Source organism: Vulpes lagopus, chromosome 1 (assembly GCF_018345385.1).
Source record: "Vulpes lagopus strain Blue_001 chromosome 1, ASM1834538v1, whole genome shotgun sequence".
Taxonomy (NCBI): Eukaryota; Metazoa; Chordata; class Mammalia; order Carnivora; family Canidae; genus Vulpes; species Vulpes lagopus.
In genome coordinates, this window is record NC_054824.1 from 116,705,061 (window position 1) to 116,724,199 (window position 19,139).

At 35.1% G+C, this 19,139-nt stretch overlaps 1 protein-coding gene across 2 annotated transcripts in view; it reads right to left on the reverse strand.

Annotated features, from left to right (window-relative positions):
• NDC80 (NDC80 kinetochore complex component) overlaps positions 1-19,139 on the reverse strand; it is a 45,743-nt gene that overhangs the window by 22,353 nt on the left and 4,251 nt on the right. For both annotated transcript variants that reach the window (XM_041722163.1, XM_041722155.1), the window contains exons 4-11: positions 17,657-17,780; positions 17,404-17,576; positions 16,595-16,697; positions 10,407-10,496; positions 7,954-8,047; positions 6,635-6,741; positions 5,758-5,902; positions 2,592-2,797 (exon numbers count right to left, since the gene is read on the reverse strand). In XM_041722163.1, coding sequence (XP_041578097.1) covers positions 2,592-2,797; positions 5,758-5,902; positions 6,635-6,741; positions 7,954-8,047; positions 10,407-10,496; positions 16,595-16,697; positions 17,404-17,576; positions 17,657-17,780 — 1,042 coding nt within the window. The remainder of the gene's footprint in view (positions 1-2,591; positions 2,798-5,757; positions 5,903-6,634; positions 6,742-7,953; positions 8,048-10,406; positions 10,497-16,594; positions 16,698-17,403; positions 17,577-17,656; positions 17,781-19,139) is intronic.

Here is a 19,139-nt window from a genome sequence, read left to right on the forward strand (position 1 = left end):
CCGGCTCTCCAGGATCGCGCCCTGGGCCAAAGGCAGGCGCCAAACCGCTGCGCCACCCAGGGTTCCCAGTGAGGTATAAATTTTAGTACTATACCTACAATAAACATACATTATAAATGAAAATACTAGAGGAGAAAACTTCAAAACTTAATTTTGAAACTCTATTTTTTCTGTTGAAAAAAAAAAAAAAGACAGCTCTTTGGAAGACATGTTTTATTGCCTGTTCTTGAAAAAGTCTTGATTTACATAACTTTTCTGAGGAATGCAATAGTGTAAATAGCAGAAAAGATAACTCTGGAATTATCTGATAGGAAAATATTATTTGGTCCCTAGACAACCTGTTAACTTATTGTTTTAGAATACATTGGGGTCTTGGCCATGATTATGCTAAATCATTAAGAAAAAGTTCATGTCTACTGAGAGCTACATTAAAAAGAAAGAGTAAATAGTGCATAGCTAGCAAGGCAGTATAGAACATTTATAAGGGATTGCCAACAAAAATAAGGATCAACTTTAATTATCTAGAAATTCATATGGCCAGTGAACCTACTTTCTTAACAATGTTGGCTAAAAGGATACTATACTATCTATAAAACTGAAATGAAGTCAAATAATTTGGTTCTAGTGAAGGTCACTAGTGACTGCTGTTACCAAATCTGAGAGAAAATTTTAAATCCTGTTATTGCATTTGACACTGCTCACTCCTTCCTGACTTCCTTTCTCAGCTTCTATCTTCCTGAACTCTCTTGTTAGTCCTCAGTTTCTTTTAGTCCACTCTTAAGGGACCTTTGCCCACTTTAAGATGCTAGTGCTCCCTTCTTCCTATGCGTTTTTCCTTGGTGAATTCATCTACCCTTGTGGCTTCAATCACAATACATACTGATTTTTCTTAATCTACATTGCAAACACACATATTGTTTGCTCAGGTTCAGACTCACAGAACAACAGCTTATTATATATTCTCACTTGGATGCCCCATGGACCTAACAGGTCTAGCATACTATCTCAATGCCTGATTTCTATTCTATTTTGGAGTAAGCGGTACTATTGCTTGCCCCACTGCCCAAGCCAGACACTATGAATACACCCCTTTTCTTTCATCAAGTCTTATTCACTCTACCTCCTAACTAGTCAGGATCTACCCATTTCTTTGAGCACTATCTAAATTCAGCTCATAACTTGTCACCACATTACTGCCACATATCTTTATCTGTTTTGTTTCCTTCCAATCCATTTTTCCCATGACCAAAAATGAGATCTTTCTGAAACGTAGTATGTGATTAAAAAATTTAAAATTTAAAAATAAATTTAAAAAAAAAAAAAAGATTTTTATTTATTTGAGACAGGGAAAGTGAGAGAATAAGCAGGGAGAGGGAGAAGCAGGCTCCTTCTTGACATGGGGCTCAATCTCATGACCTGAGCTGAAGGGAGATACTTAACCTCTTGAGCCACTCAGGCACCCCTGTTTAAAAATCTTGAGGGCTTCTTGGAGCTTTCAGGATAAAGTCCAAACTTTTAAATTTGAAAAGAATCTTTATGGTCTGCTCTGCGCTTTCTCTCGAGTCTTCTCTTCTGCTGTGCCATATCCCTCACTATTAAGCTACAGCCATATGAAAAGATTCTGATGACAGAATACAACATGCTATTTTCTCTTTGGGCCTTCCCATATACTTCTTCGTTTGCTGAATCCTCTACCTTTGCCAAGATAATTCTTTTTTTTTTTTTAAAGTAGACTAGTGGTTCCAGGGGTTGGGGGAGGGGAGAGTGAGGAGCTCTTTAATGGGGACAGAGTTTCTTTCTTTTTTTTTTTTTCCTCTTTAAGATTTTATTTATTTATTTATGAGAGACACAGAGAAGCAGAGACATATGCAGAGGGATAAACAGGCTCCTCGCAGGGAGCCTGATGCAGGACTCAATCCCTAGACCCAGGATCAGGACCTGAGCTGAAGGCAGATGCTCAATTGCTGAGCCACCCAGGAGTCCCTGCCAAGATAAATCTTACTTATACTCCCCAATTCAGTTCAAGTGTTACCTCCTCAAGGAAACCTTTCTAAAAATCACCTCATACATCTCCCTGAGACAAAAACACTACATTTGGGTTAGGTATACTATATGCTTTCTCAATACCCTGTGCAAACATCTTTAGAGGTGCGATCTCTTGGTAGAAAAATATCAACTAGATCAGAAGTTTCTTGAGAGGAGAGTCTGTCTTTTTATTCTTCTAAGTTCAGCATGGGTAGTGGCACACAGCAGATGTTAATTAAATGTTTGACTAGTGAATAGGTAAATGAAGAATTGACTCATACCCTCTTCTAGAAGGCATGTGATTTATGAAAATTATTTTCATGGACTTAGAGATATTTTTGCTTTTTTCTTGGTTTACTACTAAAAATTACAGGCTACCTTAAATCTGATTGAGAGAACTTGGGGTGTTATTGAATTGACATAAAGGGATAAGTGTGTTTTAGTAAAATATCAATGCTAAAAAGTTTTACTTCTTTAGCCAATTTATTCTACCCAGTTTTTCTTAATAGGGATAGACCTTTATGATGTCAGCTCTAAGTTGCCACTCTGGAAATGATATGACATACCGCCTCCTTGCCTCTGGCATATTTTAGCTCTTCATTCCACAGCTGCTGTTGTTCAGCCTCCAGGTCTTTGGTTAATTTATTAATGGTCTGCTGCAATTCATTTCTTTCATGATTTATTCTCTCGATGTCTGCAACTGAGTACTTCTGGTTATCAACAATATTCTGTAGGCGAGTATTCTCCTGTTTCATTGTTTCATATTCTTGTTCTGCATTAAAACAAATTTGTTAAGTTTTTTCAATTCCTACAAAGAAATTGAGGCCATTATTTATTTTTAAAACATCACTGAGCCACTTTAAAATAATTTTTTTTTTTAAAATTTAGTCTTTACACCTAATGTCTTTAACTCACAACCCCAATATCAAGAGTCAAATGCTCTACCAACTGAGCCACTCAGGCACCTGGATGCCATTATTTAATAAAGTTGATTAAGACGTCTAAATTTCTAAGTTATATACATGTATATTTTTCTCTTCTCTTTTTGGGGATGATCCTACTTGATCCCACTTTGTTAATAATATTGCTGAAAGATGATACAATTAAAGTTAAAGTTTTATGTTAGAAACTTACTTCCCTATTGGCTCGCATGATTTTCAGAAAGTGCTACATAAAAAAAAAAAAATATGACCCCAGACATAATGACTGGATTGAGAATTATTACACTTAAAAGGGATAGTCTGCCAATGCTCAGTTCAAATGCTTTTAATACTCCAGTATGATTCTCTGCAATAAGTCAGAAAACTTACAAATTTTTCACAAACATAAAAATATTTATATCAAATACATCACTTTATTATTTCACTGACATTTTCAGTAGTTTGATCAGATAATAAGTAACAATAGTGGTTAAGTTCTTGCTCTATTTACCAAAACTTGTTTTTTTAAAAAGATTTATTTATTTGACACAGAGAGAGAGAGAGAGAGAGCGCGCACGCACAGGTAGGAGAGGCAGAGGGAAAGACAGAGAGAGAGAGAATCTCAGACTCCATGCTGAGCATGGAGCCTGATGTGGAGCTTGATCCCAGGACCCCAAAATCATGATCTGAGTTAAAACTAAGAGTTGGACGCTTAACCAACTACATCACCAAGATTAAGAAGCAAGAATGACTATATTATTATACTAAGATAATGGTATTTAGAAACAGCAAATGATCATGCAAAGGGGCAAGAAAAGTTATCAAACTTAAAAATATTTTGGATTATATAGAATGGTGTTTCCCAACCTTTTGTTATTTGTAGCTTACAAAGAATATGATAGTACTTTTAAGCTGGTTGGGATAGATGGATGAGAAACACATGACCAAAGGGGCCAAGACAATCATCCCATGGGCTGGCATGGTCAAGATCTTGGCTTTGTTATATAATTCATTTGTAGCACTGTATTTGGAAACCTCTACACTTGAGCTCAAAATAAATTAATAGTTGAAGTAAAACTTTATATACATTTATCATAGCGCAAAAAAATCCACAATGTATAATATCCATATAGTTTAAATAGGTCTTTCATTCTTGGCCATGAATGACTTTAAATAATCATGAAAGTTAAAATACTCAGAATAAAAACATCTTAGGTTAAGTTATCAAATTATTATCTCAAACTAAATCAATCTGGAATGGCAAATGATTGCTAAAGTATCTCTCTCACCTCTTCAGCTTGAAATTATTAGGGAAAATTCTCACAAGAAAAGTCAGAAGTGTGACAATTCTCTTAAATACTAATGAGAAAGAGAATATTATAAAATATTGATTTAACTGCATTACAAATATTGCTACAATAAAAATTAGTCTATCACATCATCACGTAGAACAAACATTGGGGCTAATGTAAATAATTTAAAGGCTTGGTTTATAGTAAATCAAATATATGTAATCAGAGTTATTTGAAAAAAATAAGCTGATTTGACAAATACTCCATATAATTATTATCCTTGACTTGACAGATGGTTAATACTACATATACTAAGCATTAAATCAAATATCCTAAGGACCTAAGGACTATCTATAGAAATCCTATGTGGGATAGACATAGCCTATAAAATCCTATAAGAATAAAACTGAAGCAGTCAAACACCCAGAAAAATACTACAGTAGGTCCACTGAGTTATTCATTTTGTAAAGTGCCATCCAATGGCCCTGCAATGTATGGATACTTTCCTTTGCTCTCCTGCTGGCAGTACAGAAATATAATCCATATCTTACAGTATCTTACAGTAAGATAACAGTACCTTACAGTTTTATGATTATGACTGATATATGCTTATGAAAAACAAGGTTAAGAACACACATGATATAAACACACTTTCTTTAATTGGGCTTCTGCTTCCACGGAACTGTAGTACTTCTGTCTTTCCAAGTTACTTTTCTCCCAAGTGGCTTAGGAGGAGTGATGGAGGATAAAACCAATTGTAGCAGACTAAAGCCAGTAGAGATTTAAGAATCTGGCTTGTTAATTATAAGGTGGAATAGAATATTTATTTTTATCAGGCAGCATATGTTTTTAGGTTAGGTCCCTCTTGGCTTTAAAATATCAGACATGTAAAAAAAAAATACCAGACACGTGAAAACATGTTAGAAGGTGTAGTAGGTTGAATAATGGTCACTCAAGCATATGAAATTCTAATTACTGGGATCTGTAAATATTTCCTTATTGGAAAAGAGGCTTTCACAGATGATTACATTAAATATTTTGAGGTGAGATTACCCTGGATTATCTAGTGGGTCTTAAATGCCATCATAAGTGTCCTTAAAAGACAGAGCTGAGAGAAATGAACACAAACAAAAGAGAAGACCCACGAATAGAAAACAGGTAATGTGAGGATGAAGGCAGAAATTGGAGTGACATGGCCAAAAGTTCAGGAATGCTATCAGATAACAGAAGGTGGGCAAGACATGGAATGAATTCTCTGTGCTAAAATTTGGACTTCTGGCCCTTAGAACTGTGAGTGAACAAATTTCTGTTTTCCAATCCACCAAATTTGTGGTATTTTTCTACAGCAGCCTCAGAAAACTAATACATGTAGAAGGCACTGAAAACTTGGTAGCCTGCTATAGCCATTCACCATTAAAGGAAAAATGATTTGGATCACAAAGCTGTCTCTGTATATGATAAATCCCAAGCAGGTCCCTATTCCAGTTTGAATATCCTCTTTTAGCACTGGTTGTACTTACCTACTCTAGAAATTTCTTCATCAAGACCATTCAATTTCTGGTCAAGAATTGCTGAATGAGACTCCAAATTGTTCATGTATGCCTGATATTTTTGAACATCTGCTTGTAAGGAAGTTTTCAGTTTTCTCAATGACTCTAGACGATTCTTTAAAAGAAAAGAACATATCATTCTAATTGACAACCATTCCATACTTTAGTTGAAAGTAACACAGTATTATTTAAATTCCTCTTAGAGAAAGGTGTATTAGCATTTCCTTTCCCTTTTAGAAGGAGCCAAAGAACTAAAAGGGAACTTTGCTATTATTACCTAATTAAGAAGATATACTTTTCAGGAAGTCAGTTGGGATACAAAAAGCCAAGAGCCAGAATGAAAAAGCACAAACATTTAAAATCTGATATTTTATAAAACAGTCTAGGCATTTCAGTAATATAATTCACAAAATAAAATTAGGTATCTCATATTATTTAGCTTTTAGAAAACCCTTAGAATACTATATGTTATATAAAGCCACTTATCACCATTCCCTTTTCACTAACTACATAACTCAGGGCTTCTTATAAATATTGTTCCCTAGAGGTGTGTAACATGGAGACCGTGTTCAAAAGATCTTTTTAGTCTTATGTAAATAGGTAAGATTCTTTCATCATATTCTGAACACCATTAGTTCAAGACTGATAGATCACAAGGGAAAACAAAGCTCTAGAGATAACAAACATGTTTTCATGGGGAGTTCTGTCCTACGTAAAAAAAAAAAAAACTTTTAAGATGCTTTTTTTTTTTTTTTTTTTTTGATAAATAGCTGATATCCTCTAAGGAGATCCAAGAGTTCAAAAGAGCTAAGTATAAAGCCTATCAATGATAAGCATGTTTACTAACCGGTTCTTTTTCTCTTTCTTGTTCCAATCTTGCAATTTGTTCATTCAATGCTTTATTTTTTGCTGCTAGTGACTCCAGCTTAGAAGCATCTACATTAAATAAATCCTCTGGAGAGAAAACCCCAAAAATTAGTTAAGATCTCAAGTCTGCCATAAACATTTTCCCCCAGTTCTTCACCATTGATTGCACTTTCCCTTTATTTCCTTCTTAGTCTCTGCTCAAAACGCTACCAGTGAAGGATATCCTCTCTAAAATAGCAAACCTTTCCCTTCATTACACTGTCTGCCCTCTTATCTTGCTTTTTTTTTCTTCATAGCACTTATCATCCTTTGACTTAGAGTTGCTTATTTATTATCTCTAGTAGAGGTAATCTCATAGGGCACGGATTTTCTATCTCTTATTCATTACTGTATCCTTAGTGCCTGAATAGTGGCTTGCCCACTGTAGGTATGTAATATTGTTTGAATAAATGAATTCACTAAATGCTTTTTATACTAGATCACTGTGAATTTTCCACTTTTAAAATGAAACATCATTTACATCCCTTTCTTATGTGGACAAGCTGAAATTGTCCTTGTTATTTCAGGAAGATACGTCCAATGGGAATATATGGGAAATGCTTTCGCCTTTTGTGCCAATAATGGCAAGGTGATGCTCTACCATTTTGATTGATTTCATTAGAGAAATAGTTTTACACATCTTATATGTTTTACCCACCACTCATTTTACATCTAAGACTATTTCAATAAAAGGAAAAAAAAAAGTAAAATAATTCCTCTGGAACATTTTAAAGTTAGCAAGTATATATTGAATGTCCCTAGGTTGTAAAAGAGTGGAAACATAAAGAATTTCTTTCTTCAGAAATATAATGGTCCATTAACTGCTTACCACATATTTTGAAAGGACCTTAGATCTTTTGACTAATTAGCACTTTAATTTCTCGAACAGTAGAGCTAGAATATTATAGGAGTATCACAGGAATAACATTTGCTGTTTATCTTCTGTGTTTCTGGTAGTGTGTTTGATACTCTATGTACATGGCCACGTAATCCTTGCAAAACTTCGTTAGGTTAAGTAATTTGTTAAGGTCACATAACCAGGAAGGGATTTTGCCTCAGACTGACTTCAACATTGGTATTCTTTCTGCTTAACTATCACTTCTCTCCATCAAAGAAACAATGAAGATGAAAATTAGTAGGCATCAAGATACATTTAGAGTAGCTCATATAAATGTTGGGTGTAGTAAAATAAGCTACAACTCCATGAACAGAGCTTAATACATGACTAATAGCAAGCACACTAGTAATGAGAACACTTACTCAGCTTTGACTGCAACTCTGCATTCATCTCTTCAAAACTGTCAGCACCAGTCATGAAACTCTCATAGCATTTTATGGTGTAGTCCAAAAACAACTGATTGGGTTAAGCAGATTTAAAACAAAGCTATTATTCTCTATTTAGTTTGTTCCATTTTTCTAAGTGGAAATTTGAATTTGAATTAAAACAAGTCAGGAATACTACTTATATGAATTCCTATAAATGAGATACAAACCTAGTATATATCATTAATTATGCTGCACAGACTTACTCGGTCTGCTACTTCTAATGTGATGAGGATAGAAAGAACACAAATTTAGATAATGGTGATAATTAGTAAAGAGTAAAGAAACGTATCTTCAGAATTTTGAGGTCAAACAACAGAAGCTTATTAATAAACATAAACATAAAATGCACATTCATCTTTAGGGACAGATTATCCTTATGAATGAACCTTATGAAAAACTCATGAACTGATGATCATCTAAGTCCAATTAAACTGACAAAGTCTAGCTATGAAGATCAGAATGAAGGCTATAGTTATACAGTAATTTCAGTCTAAATAAATGGCTTGGTTTGTAGAAATCTAAATAGTAGAATATTGTCATTTTTAATATTTATCCAAGAAAAAGTAACACTATATCTTGCAGTTACGAGGTGTTTTGGTCACTGAAGAGGCATGCTTTGTTAGGATGTGAGAATGGTGGATCAGAATTTTTCAAAGCCTAGATGAAATAAATATCTCCCAATTCCCTTTGTGCTGATTCTCTGCTAACTAAGTAACCTCTCTATTACTTGGTTGATATGTAAAGGGTACTCTGAAGAGGCAGTAAGAGTCTTCCTGTAACTGGAAAGGTAAACCACTGATGATAAATTAATATATTTTCATTCTATTTCAGATCAGTCTCTTGTGAATTTGGTGACCGTGAATTAGTTTCTTTAAGTTAGGTCAATATTGATTTTGCAGATTAAAAAAACAAAATTAAGTTTCTGCAGTCAAATGCTCTGCCACTAACAAACTGAGTTTCTGGATCCACAAAGGTGAGGCTTAGAATCTGGTGAAACTGGATACTTTGAAAACCCTCTTTAATTTATAATAGCACTTTATAATTTCCAAAGTGCTGCTCAGTATATTGTCATTTGAAATAATAGCTAAAATAACAAGAATAACTTCTACTGCTGTAACCTTTAGGATAAATGTCAAAAAATTAAATATTTAATAAGTGTTGAAATTGTATTTGGCTGAAAAATGAGGCAGAGATAAATCTAGTCCAGTACACATACTGCAACATAGGAGGAGAAGTCTCTCAAGAGTATGATCAAAGGCTTTCTAACAGCTTTTCCAGCAGGGGTCAATCCTGAAGTAGTAAAAGGTATGGTTTACTGCCTGTTTAAAAGGAGAAAAAAGCAATGATACCTCTTTGAACTATTTCCAGGTAGTAATAAAAAAATGAAACTGAAGTTTCTTGCCACTTTCTTTTTATGTCAAATGCTCCAAAGAGTGTAGATTAGAATTAGCATAGAAAATTGCTTTCCTTCTTAGGGACCTGCATGGTGATCGATCTTTTACATGTGCTTGGCACATTAATGTTTAATATCAGTATTATAAATCTATTCCTTGGAGTTGGTATTTCCTCTATTTAGACACGTAAATTTGCTTATTTTAGGAAATACGGTGGAGTTACTTACATAGTTTAGGCTCCAATAAAGTATGGCTTGGGAACCAATTTAGACCATGTTTACACTTTTACCTCAATCCCTTTTGGACGTGGTAACTCAGATCTAAGTGGTAATATGCCTGACTAAAAAGGCCAAAACAAAACAACCTACATGTAATATCTTAAGACTCAAAGACTTATAGTTTCTATTGACAAATAATTATATTAGACTTATGTTGCCAGTATTGATAACTTCATTCTAAAAGGTAAGCAAGAAATGTTACATCTATAAATAAAACAATAATGTGTTCTGATTTAATTCTAATTTTCTTGCAATTTTACTTAGTTAACATTTTATTTATTTATACTTACTTTATAAAAACAATTTATTTATTTTAGAGAGACAGCATGAAGCACGAGCACAAGTGCACCGCTACACATGCTGGAGGAGGGGTAGAGGGCGAGAGTCTCAAGCCGATTCTGCACTGAGCATGGAGCCAGATGTGGAGCTCAACTCCATGACCTTGAGATCATGACTTGAGCCGAAACCAAGAGTTGGATGCTTAACTGACTGTCACCCAAGTGCCCCACTTATATAACATTTTAAATTTCTACACCTATTTAATTTTAAGAAACTACAATGTGATTTCAAGAATAAATCTATTAATATTTAAAAGATTCAATTTTAGAAGTTTTTCAGGAAGCAAAAAGACAAACTCTACAAAAGACTATACTAATTTCAACAGTGACAAAGTTAATATCAAGATAATGCTAATGTTTGTGGTAATGTAAGATACCTTATTGTGCATAATTCCATCTTCAGTTTCTTCTCCCCAAGGCTGTCCATCATCAAACAAAGGTGAGTTTTCTTTCATGGCATTATGTAACTAATAAGTATACAAATAATATATTTAAGTTGATGAAGTATGAAAAAATGTACAGCTTTTATGTTTGTCACATTTGTTTTAGCGTAAATTTAACGCATTTACATTACTCTATGACTGAAAATCTCAAGAGGTCATTTCATTGAGCATCAAAATGTAATGTTTTTGATATGTTAGTAACTAAATCCATTAGGATTAAAAAAGGATTCAATTTTAGAAAGGATGGATTCCATATTTAGTTCTATAAAATATGTTTTTTTTTTTTTAAGATTTTATTTACTTATTCATGAGAGACACAGAGAAAGGCAGAGACACAGGCAGAGGGAGAAGCAGGCTCCCTGCTTCCTGCCCGATGCGGGACTCAATCCCTGGACTCTGGGATCTTGCCCGGAGCTGTAGGCAGATGTTCAGCCACTGAGCTACCTAGGTATCCCAAATATGCTAATCTTTACGCTATTAATTAATTGAGAGAATATACACACATTTTAAGGAAACTCTGAGAATCTAAAAAAAAAAAAAAATTGCCACATAAAAGGTAAACCAAAAAAATATTTCTTTTAATGAATTCAAGTTTGGTACTTAAATGTTATCCACAGGTTCCTTCAGGGTGTATAAATATGAACTTAAGATTGATTACAATATAAAATATTCAGAAACACAATTGTTTAACCTTGAAAGTGACAAGAGATATTGTAGCAAAACATTCAGATATTTATAATGATAAGCTAAAAAGGAAATGGCTAAAGGATTTTAAGGCAAAGAAATCCCATTTTGCAATACCTGTTTTTATAAATTGTCTTAAAAACATAACCTTCCAAACATGAAAATAACTAGAAAATGTAAATGAAGTGGCTATTAAATGTAAAGATATAAATCTGTATCTAGTATAATGCACACCAAGCTTCTAAGAAAAGCATTGTGCATTAGGGATGTAAAAGAAGAATGTGGTTTCTGTTAAAAATATTTCATTAATTTTTCTTACCCTAGGACTTACATTTCAGATTCCTAAATTCTTAGCCCAGAGTTGCTTGTCAAATCTACTTTCCTATTCCAAAGACACTCATAGAAGACTTTTTGTACATCTAAGGAGAATGCAGGCAAGTCTATCAACTCATCCTTTACTACTTCTTCCTTTGAGAAGGCCTCAAGTGACAATCAGATTTAACTAAGTCTGAAAGACATGCAGGGCAGAGCCCAAGATTAAGAGCAGAATCTTCTATTTTGTTATCAGGACAGATAAAGAAAGTATTTCTGATGCTTTGTCAAAGGTCCATGGGAAAATTCTTGATACTCCACAAAGTTAAAAAAGACCCTTACAGAGGGACAAACCACTTACTAGGAGCTATATAAAACATTACTACAAGAATTAAAAGTTCTTCTGAATTGAGGAGATTTGGTTCAAACAGTTTCAAAGTGAAATTATATAGAGATAATCAGAAATATGGATTTGAGTAATATTTTTTCAATAAAAGGTGACAATTCCCAATATACCACTTCTCTATATAGTGAAATATGAGAGGAATAAAGGACTCAGAAGGCCTGAGCCTGCCCAGGTAGGGGAGTTAAACCATAGCCCAATCCATTGCTCATTGTGTAGCTCTTAGCCCTACCTGACCAGAAAGCCTGGCTGGGACACCTGAAAAGCTTCTTAGCTCAGAGACACTTGAGCTAAGAGCCTAGAAGGCAGAACTGATCATCCACTGAGCAAAGCTAATAACCTCATTTGGACAGGAAATTTGGGGCATGGGCTGGCTTAAGTCAAGACCACAAAGAGCCATTAGGGCCTGTTTACCTGCTCTACTCAGGCAGAAGAACTGATTTACAATCTTATCCACTGCTAGTATAGCTTCTAGCCCTGCCCAGGCTGGAAGCCTAGCTGGAGCACCTGGAAAACTGCCTGGCTGAGTAGCATATGAAGATAGCCTGGCAAAGGCTCTGATCATCTATAGAGCCAAGTCAGCAATCCCATCTGGGCCAGATTTTGGTGCAAAGGTTTGTCCGATTAGTTCCTCAACAAGAATCTTGCTAGCCCTGCAGTTTGTTCTGTCTCCTTCCCCTACTCTGGTAGAGAATCTAATCCATATGGCTCCACTGCTGAATACAGCCTCCAACCCTGCTAACCAGGAAAACTTGATAGAGCTCATGGGAATCTCAATAGCCCACCTTTAGCCCCAGTTACAGCAGCAATTGAATGGAGAACCTGCTCTGTTTCTACAGACCCAAGACAGTAGCCCTGTTACTTGGGGAGCTAAGCATGTAATTCTCTCTGATTTGATCCTCAAGAAGTCTGGTCAGTCATGAGGCCTGGTTTGAAGTCCCAGTGGGACGGGGAAGATAATTTTTAGTGCTGCCCAAAATGAATACAGTCTCTAGCCCCACTTGACCAGAAAATCCTTACCAGAGCACCTACAAATATGTGTAACCCATCTGACAACTCTGATTATAGTGGTTCCAGGGTGAAGAATCTCACTGGTGGCCCTATCATCTGCAGGGCTGAGATGGTACCCTGTTAGACCAGGGTACTTGGAGCATAGTTCTGCTTAATTTGAGCCCCAAACAAGAGACTTTCCAATCTTGAAGCATGTATAGAGGCCTCCTCCTAAGCACGGAAACTAAACTGTAGCCTTGCCTGCTGCTGTTTACAGCCTTCAGCCTGCCTAATCAGAGAACCTAACGAGAGCATAGCCCATCCTACAGCCTTACTTACAGTGACCCTTGAAGAGGAAGCATACAGCTCATGGCCTTCCTCATATGGAGAGCAAAACCAGAAGTGGCTCCTTCTGTCCAAGGAATTCAGCACAAACTCATATCATTGATATGGGACTCTAAACGAGTCAGACAGGCTTTGGGGCTATTCTGCTGCACCACCATGGCAGAGAAACTAATTTATAGCACTGCAGCACTGCCTACTGCTGAGTATGGTACCCAGGCCCAACCATCCAGGAAATCATGGAGCCTGCCCTATAGCCTCACTTGGGCAGGAACCAAGCCAGCAGTCCTCTATAACTGTTCTCAGACAGCAGCATTTCCCCCACTCCTCTAACCTCAGAGCTTGGGCAGTGGCCTTTCCCAAAAATAGATCCTGATATAAGTAAGCCCCACCTGCCCAAGTACATTACTAGAGATATATCTAAAAACCCAATCTGAGCTGATTGATAAAGAACTGTCTCTACCAAAGAGAACTTGTCAAATGTGGAAGAAGAGACCACTAATTCAAATGGGCAAGTACCATTATAAGGAATCAAGGATCATGAAAAATAAGCTAAACATGACACTAAGGAAAAGGAAAACTAAAGGAAACTAATAAAGTTCCAATAACTGACCCTACAGGAATGGAGATCTATTATTCAGAATAATCCTCTCAAAGATGTTTAGTAAATGATAAGAAAACACAGTCAACGAAACAAAATTAGAAAAACAATGTATGAACAAAACAAGAAATTCAATGAAAAAACTGTCAAAAAAAAAAAATCCAACAAATGAGAGCTGAAAAAAAAATGACTGATCTAAAAGAATTGAACAGAGAGTTTCAAAATCAGAGTCGACCATGCAGAAGAAAGAATCAGTGGACTAGCTGACAGGACATTGAAATTACCCAGTCATAGAAGCAGAAAGAAAAAATAAAAAAGAGTGAAGAAAGCCTATGGGACTTATTGGTCATCATCAAATGATAGAATATTTGCATTATGGGTATCTCAAAAGAAGAAAAGAGAAAGGGATAGAAAATATAAAACAATAAGAAACTTAAAGCAGTAAGAGATGAAAACTTCCCAAACATAGGAAGAAAGTGGACATCCCGATCCATGAAGTGGACAGGACCCCAAACAGGGCTATGTTGAGACATACTATAAATAAGTTGTCAAATTTGAGACAAAGAATTTTGGAAGCAGCAAGAAAAAAAAAAGAGAAGTTACATACAAAGAAATCTCTGTAAAACTATTGGTGGAATTCTCAATAGAAACTTTTTAGGCCAGGAGAGGGGCACCTGGGTAGCTCAGTTATGAGCATCTGCCTTCGGCTCAGTTCGTGACCCCAGGGTCCTGGAATTGAGTTTTGCATTGGGCTCCCCACAGGGTGCCTCTCCCTCTGCTTATGTACGCATCTCTCTCTCTCTCTGTGTGTTTCTCATGAATAAATAAATACAATCTTAAAAATAAATGAAAAAAAAAAAAAAAGAAACTTTTTATCCCAAGGGATGGCGTATTCAAAAAAATATTGATAGGAAAAAAACATGTAAACCCAAAATACTGGATCTGGAAAAACTGTCCTTCAGAAATGAAACAGAGAGATACTTCCCAAAATAAAAAATGGAGTTTACCACCAAGAGACCTGCCTTACAAGAAATGTTACAGCGAATTCTTTGAATGGAAGCAAAAGGATGCTAATTAACATTGTAAATACAGATGAAGGCAGTGTAAAACTCATTGGTAAACATACAATCAAAGTCTGGTTTTCTATATGGTGCTGTATAATTCACTTACAATTCTAGTTTAATAGTTAAAAAAAAATAAATGTATTAAAAAGAATAACTGCAATAACCTGCTATCAGAAGCACAATATAAAAAGTATGTAAACTAACCTAAAATGTAATAGGGAGAAATGAAAGTGTAAAGTTTACAAATGTTACTGAAGCCATCAGTTTAAAACAGAATGTTATAGTTGTTTTTTTAATTAGGCTCTACATCCAGCATGGAGTCCAATGTGAGGCGTGAACTCACAACCCTGGGATTAAGACCTGAGCTGAGATCAAGAGTCAGATGCTTAACTGACTGAGCCATTCAGGTGCCCTGAATGTTATAGTTTTAAAGATATTTTATGTAAGCCTTATGATAACAAGGGAAAAACATGAAGTAGATCCATAAAAAAATGTGAGGTCAAAGTATGCTAATATCAAAGATCACCAAATTTAAAAAGAAGATAGTAAAATAAGGACCAAACAGAACAAAAGATCTTCAACACAGTCAGGAAACTATTAACAAAATGGCTGTAAGCCCTTACCTATGGATCATTACTTTAAACGTAAATGGATTAAACTTTCCAATCAAAAGGCAGAAAATGCTGCCTACAAGAAACTCACTTGAGACTCACTTTAGTTTTAGAGACACAGACTGAGAGTGAAGGGATGAAAAAGATATAACAGACAAAATAGACTTTAAACTAAAAATGGAAGAAAGAGACAACGAAGGTCATTACATAATAATAAAAGGATCAATCCATCAATTATTTGTAAATAATTACGCATCTAACATTGGAGTGAGCACCTAAATACATAAAGCAAATACTAATAAAACTAAAAGAAACAACACCAATACAATAATATGTGGGAGACTTTAATACTGCACTCTCAAAAATAGGGAGATCATCTAAAGAATAGAGATCAACACTACAGACTAAATAGACTCAACAGACATACACAGAACATTTTACCTAACAAAAACTATACATTCTTCTCATGAGTACAAGGAATATTTTTTCTTTCTTTCTTTTTCTTTTTCTTTCTTTTTCTTTCTTTCTTTCTTTCTTTCTTTCTTTCTTTCTTTCTTTCTTTCTTTTCTTCTTTCTTTCTCTTTCTCTCTTTTTCTCTCCTTCCTTCCTTTCTCTCTTCTTTCTTTCTTTCTTTCTTTTCTTTTCTTTTCTTTTCTTTTCTTTTCTTTTCTTTTCTTTTCTTTTCTTTTCTTTCTTCTCTTTCTTTCGATTTTATTTATTTATTTGTGAGAGACACAGAGAGGCATGATCCCAGGACCCTGGGATCGAGTCCCACAACAGGCTCCACATGGGAGGCCTGTTTCTCCCTCTGTCTATGTCTCTGCCTCTCTCTCTGTGTCTCTCACAAATAAATAAATAAAATGTTTTTAAAAAAAAAAAAAGGGAAAAACCCAAAGTAATGTTATGTATGTAACGGGGGAAATACTTTACTTTTTTTAAAGCTTTAAAACCTCGTGAAAACAATGAATTTCCTTGCCAATATGGTAATTCCTTCCTCTTACATCTAGAAGCATTTATGAAGAAGAAGTTTATTTATTTATTTATTGAAGAAGTGAAAGTCAAATGTCAAAAAAAAATCTTTCCTACATATACATTTTAAAATGAAAATCAAATACCTTGATGCAGTCTATTAGCCAAACCAAGGCTGCCACAATGTGTGGCCATGTATGAGGGGCCCCCACTGTATACATGGAGCTTTTGGATAATGCAAAAGGATACCTGTGAAAAATGAGGAAAAAAGCCAACAATGTTAATTTTGTGAAAATAAGGCTAAATTAGGCTAAAAGTTACACTGGAAAAATTCCATGTATATACTAACAGTCTTGACTTATTTAGAAGATATTTATTAGAAGATTTTGTCCTTGGTCTTCTTACTCTAATGATTTTGTGTATTTTTTTGGTTTCCTCTCTGCAGATAACTCTGTACATATATTCCTAAAGCAGCAGAACTTGATTTACAACCAGTATGTTGGACTTCTCTCCTAAAAGATTGTTTGTTCTCTCAAATTCTATGTACCCCAAATAAGCTACACGTGTATACTCCTCATCCTCAAATCCTTTCCTTCCCATGTTTACTCTACACAGCCATTCTTGACCTCATCCACCCCATTTTCTTTAGGCCTTCAATCTTGCCTTTTTTGCTTCTATAACATCAGTGATATCTAGCTCATCCTATCTATTCCCTGTCTATACCCTGTCACTTCAGTTCTTGGAAGGCCTTACGATCTATCTTCTATAGTTCAGTAATAACCTCTACACAGTGGTTTTTCTTGCCTTCTAAATGTATCTTAAGATATACTGCCCACAGTGACCATCGTAAAATATATGATTTCTTTAACTACGAATCTTTACAAATCAATTGAGTCTGATTCTTCTCTGTGTTCCAACCATCTCTCTAGGGTAATAAGAAATATAACATACAAACCCAAGATCTCTAAAGATTCTTGGAACCTCTTCTTCAAACTTTGTGTCAGGAAGTTCATATGAAGGGCACAGGAAGCCATAAAGAAAAGTGAAGATCTTTAGGAAGTCTTTAACAGAAGGAGCTTGTAGAGATTTCATGGATACGCTATATGCATAACCATTTTCTGTAAGAAACTACAATAATTTGTATGAAACATCAAACATCTTATAATAGAAAAATTATTAGAAAATACACTTAAGAGAATATAAAATACCTCACAGAGTTGTCGAATACACTGTTGAATGAATGCTTTGTCATTAAGTGGCCGGGGGTCCTTGATTTTTTCAGAACTGGAAAATATACCAAATTGACTATTCCGGGAGCCATGTCCACTAGTTCTGGAAACATAAATAGTCAAAACTATTTCTGTCTGTGGTCAAGTCTAAATTATTTCAATGTGATTTTATATTTTACTATAAGCATTAAATATTAAAGTTCAATTCTTTTCTCTTATTCAAAGCAGAGAAAAAAGAGCAAATAATGATAAGTATAAAATTAGGTGGGAAGAAAAATGTACTTGTGGTGCTTTGCATTCCTAACACATAAACTATTATTTAAGAAGGAGAATTTTGAGACCACAAGATCTTCTATACAATCATTCTCTAAGTCTGTTCAGTAACCTAAGTCCTTTTGCCATCCTATTTAGCCTTCCATGATTGGTCCTTCACTCCTAACCCCTTCATTTGCCACCATTTCTTGTGGGAAAATTACTTTTGAGATGTTAAAATAGGTTGTGCATACTTTTTCTCTTGAACATTTTTGTGTCAAGCAAAATTATGAATTTGATTGTTATTTACTGTAAATATACATGGTGCTACTTTTTAGCCATTAATGGATACAACATATGTGCTCCATTAACTGGTTTATATTTTAATGGTTCCTTCTGCCTAACATTGTGGCCTGATTTAGCTATCAACTGCAGTTTATTAAGCAAATACCCTTAAAATAATTATTTTCTGGGACGCCTGGGTGCCTCAGCTTTTGAGCGGCTGCCTTCGGCTCAGGGCGTGATCCTGGGGTTCTGGGACTGAATCCCACATTGGGTTCCTTGCATGGAGCCTGCTTCTCTTCCCTCTGCCTATGTCTCTGACTCTCTTTCTGTGTCTCTCATGAATAAATAAATAAATCTTTAAAAAAATAATTATTTTCCTTATTGAACAGATGCCACAAAACTGCTGCAATGAACACTGCTGTAAGATCTGAACTCTATTCATCAAAGCTCTATTTCTCCCTGCAGGTTTGCTTACTGCTTCTGAATTCTCTCCTGCTAACACTCTAAAAGTTCTTTAACTTGGGCCTTCCTACTCCACTGCCCGGATTAATTCGTTTTCTTTCCTGAGAATTTGCTAATTTGAGAACCACTTTTTTATATACTATTACTTTATCTTTAATTAATTTTCTTTTTTTCCCCAAAAGGAACACATGTATAGACTTGGCTCTTATTCTACACAAAACTGAACTATTAGATATCTTTTTAAATTACAAGAGTTCCCTAACCAATCAAATATTGTCTTATTCAACTTATAGCTTGAGAGCACAGAGTCTAGAACCAGTCTGTGGTTTGAAATTCTGTCTCTGTTGCTAGTTGTATGACCTTGGGTAAATTACTTAACCTCTCTGTGCTTCAATTTCCTTTTCTATAAAATGGATACAATACCAGTATCTACTCATAGGGCAGTTCTAAGGTTTAATACAGA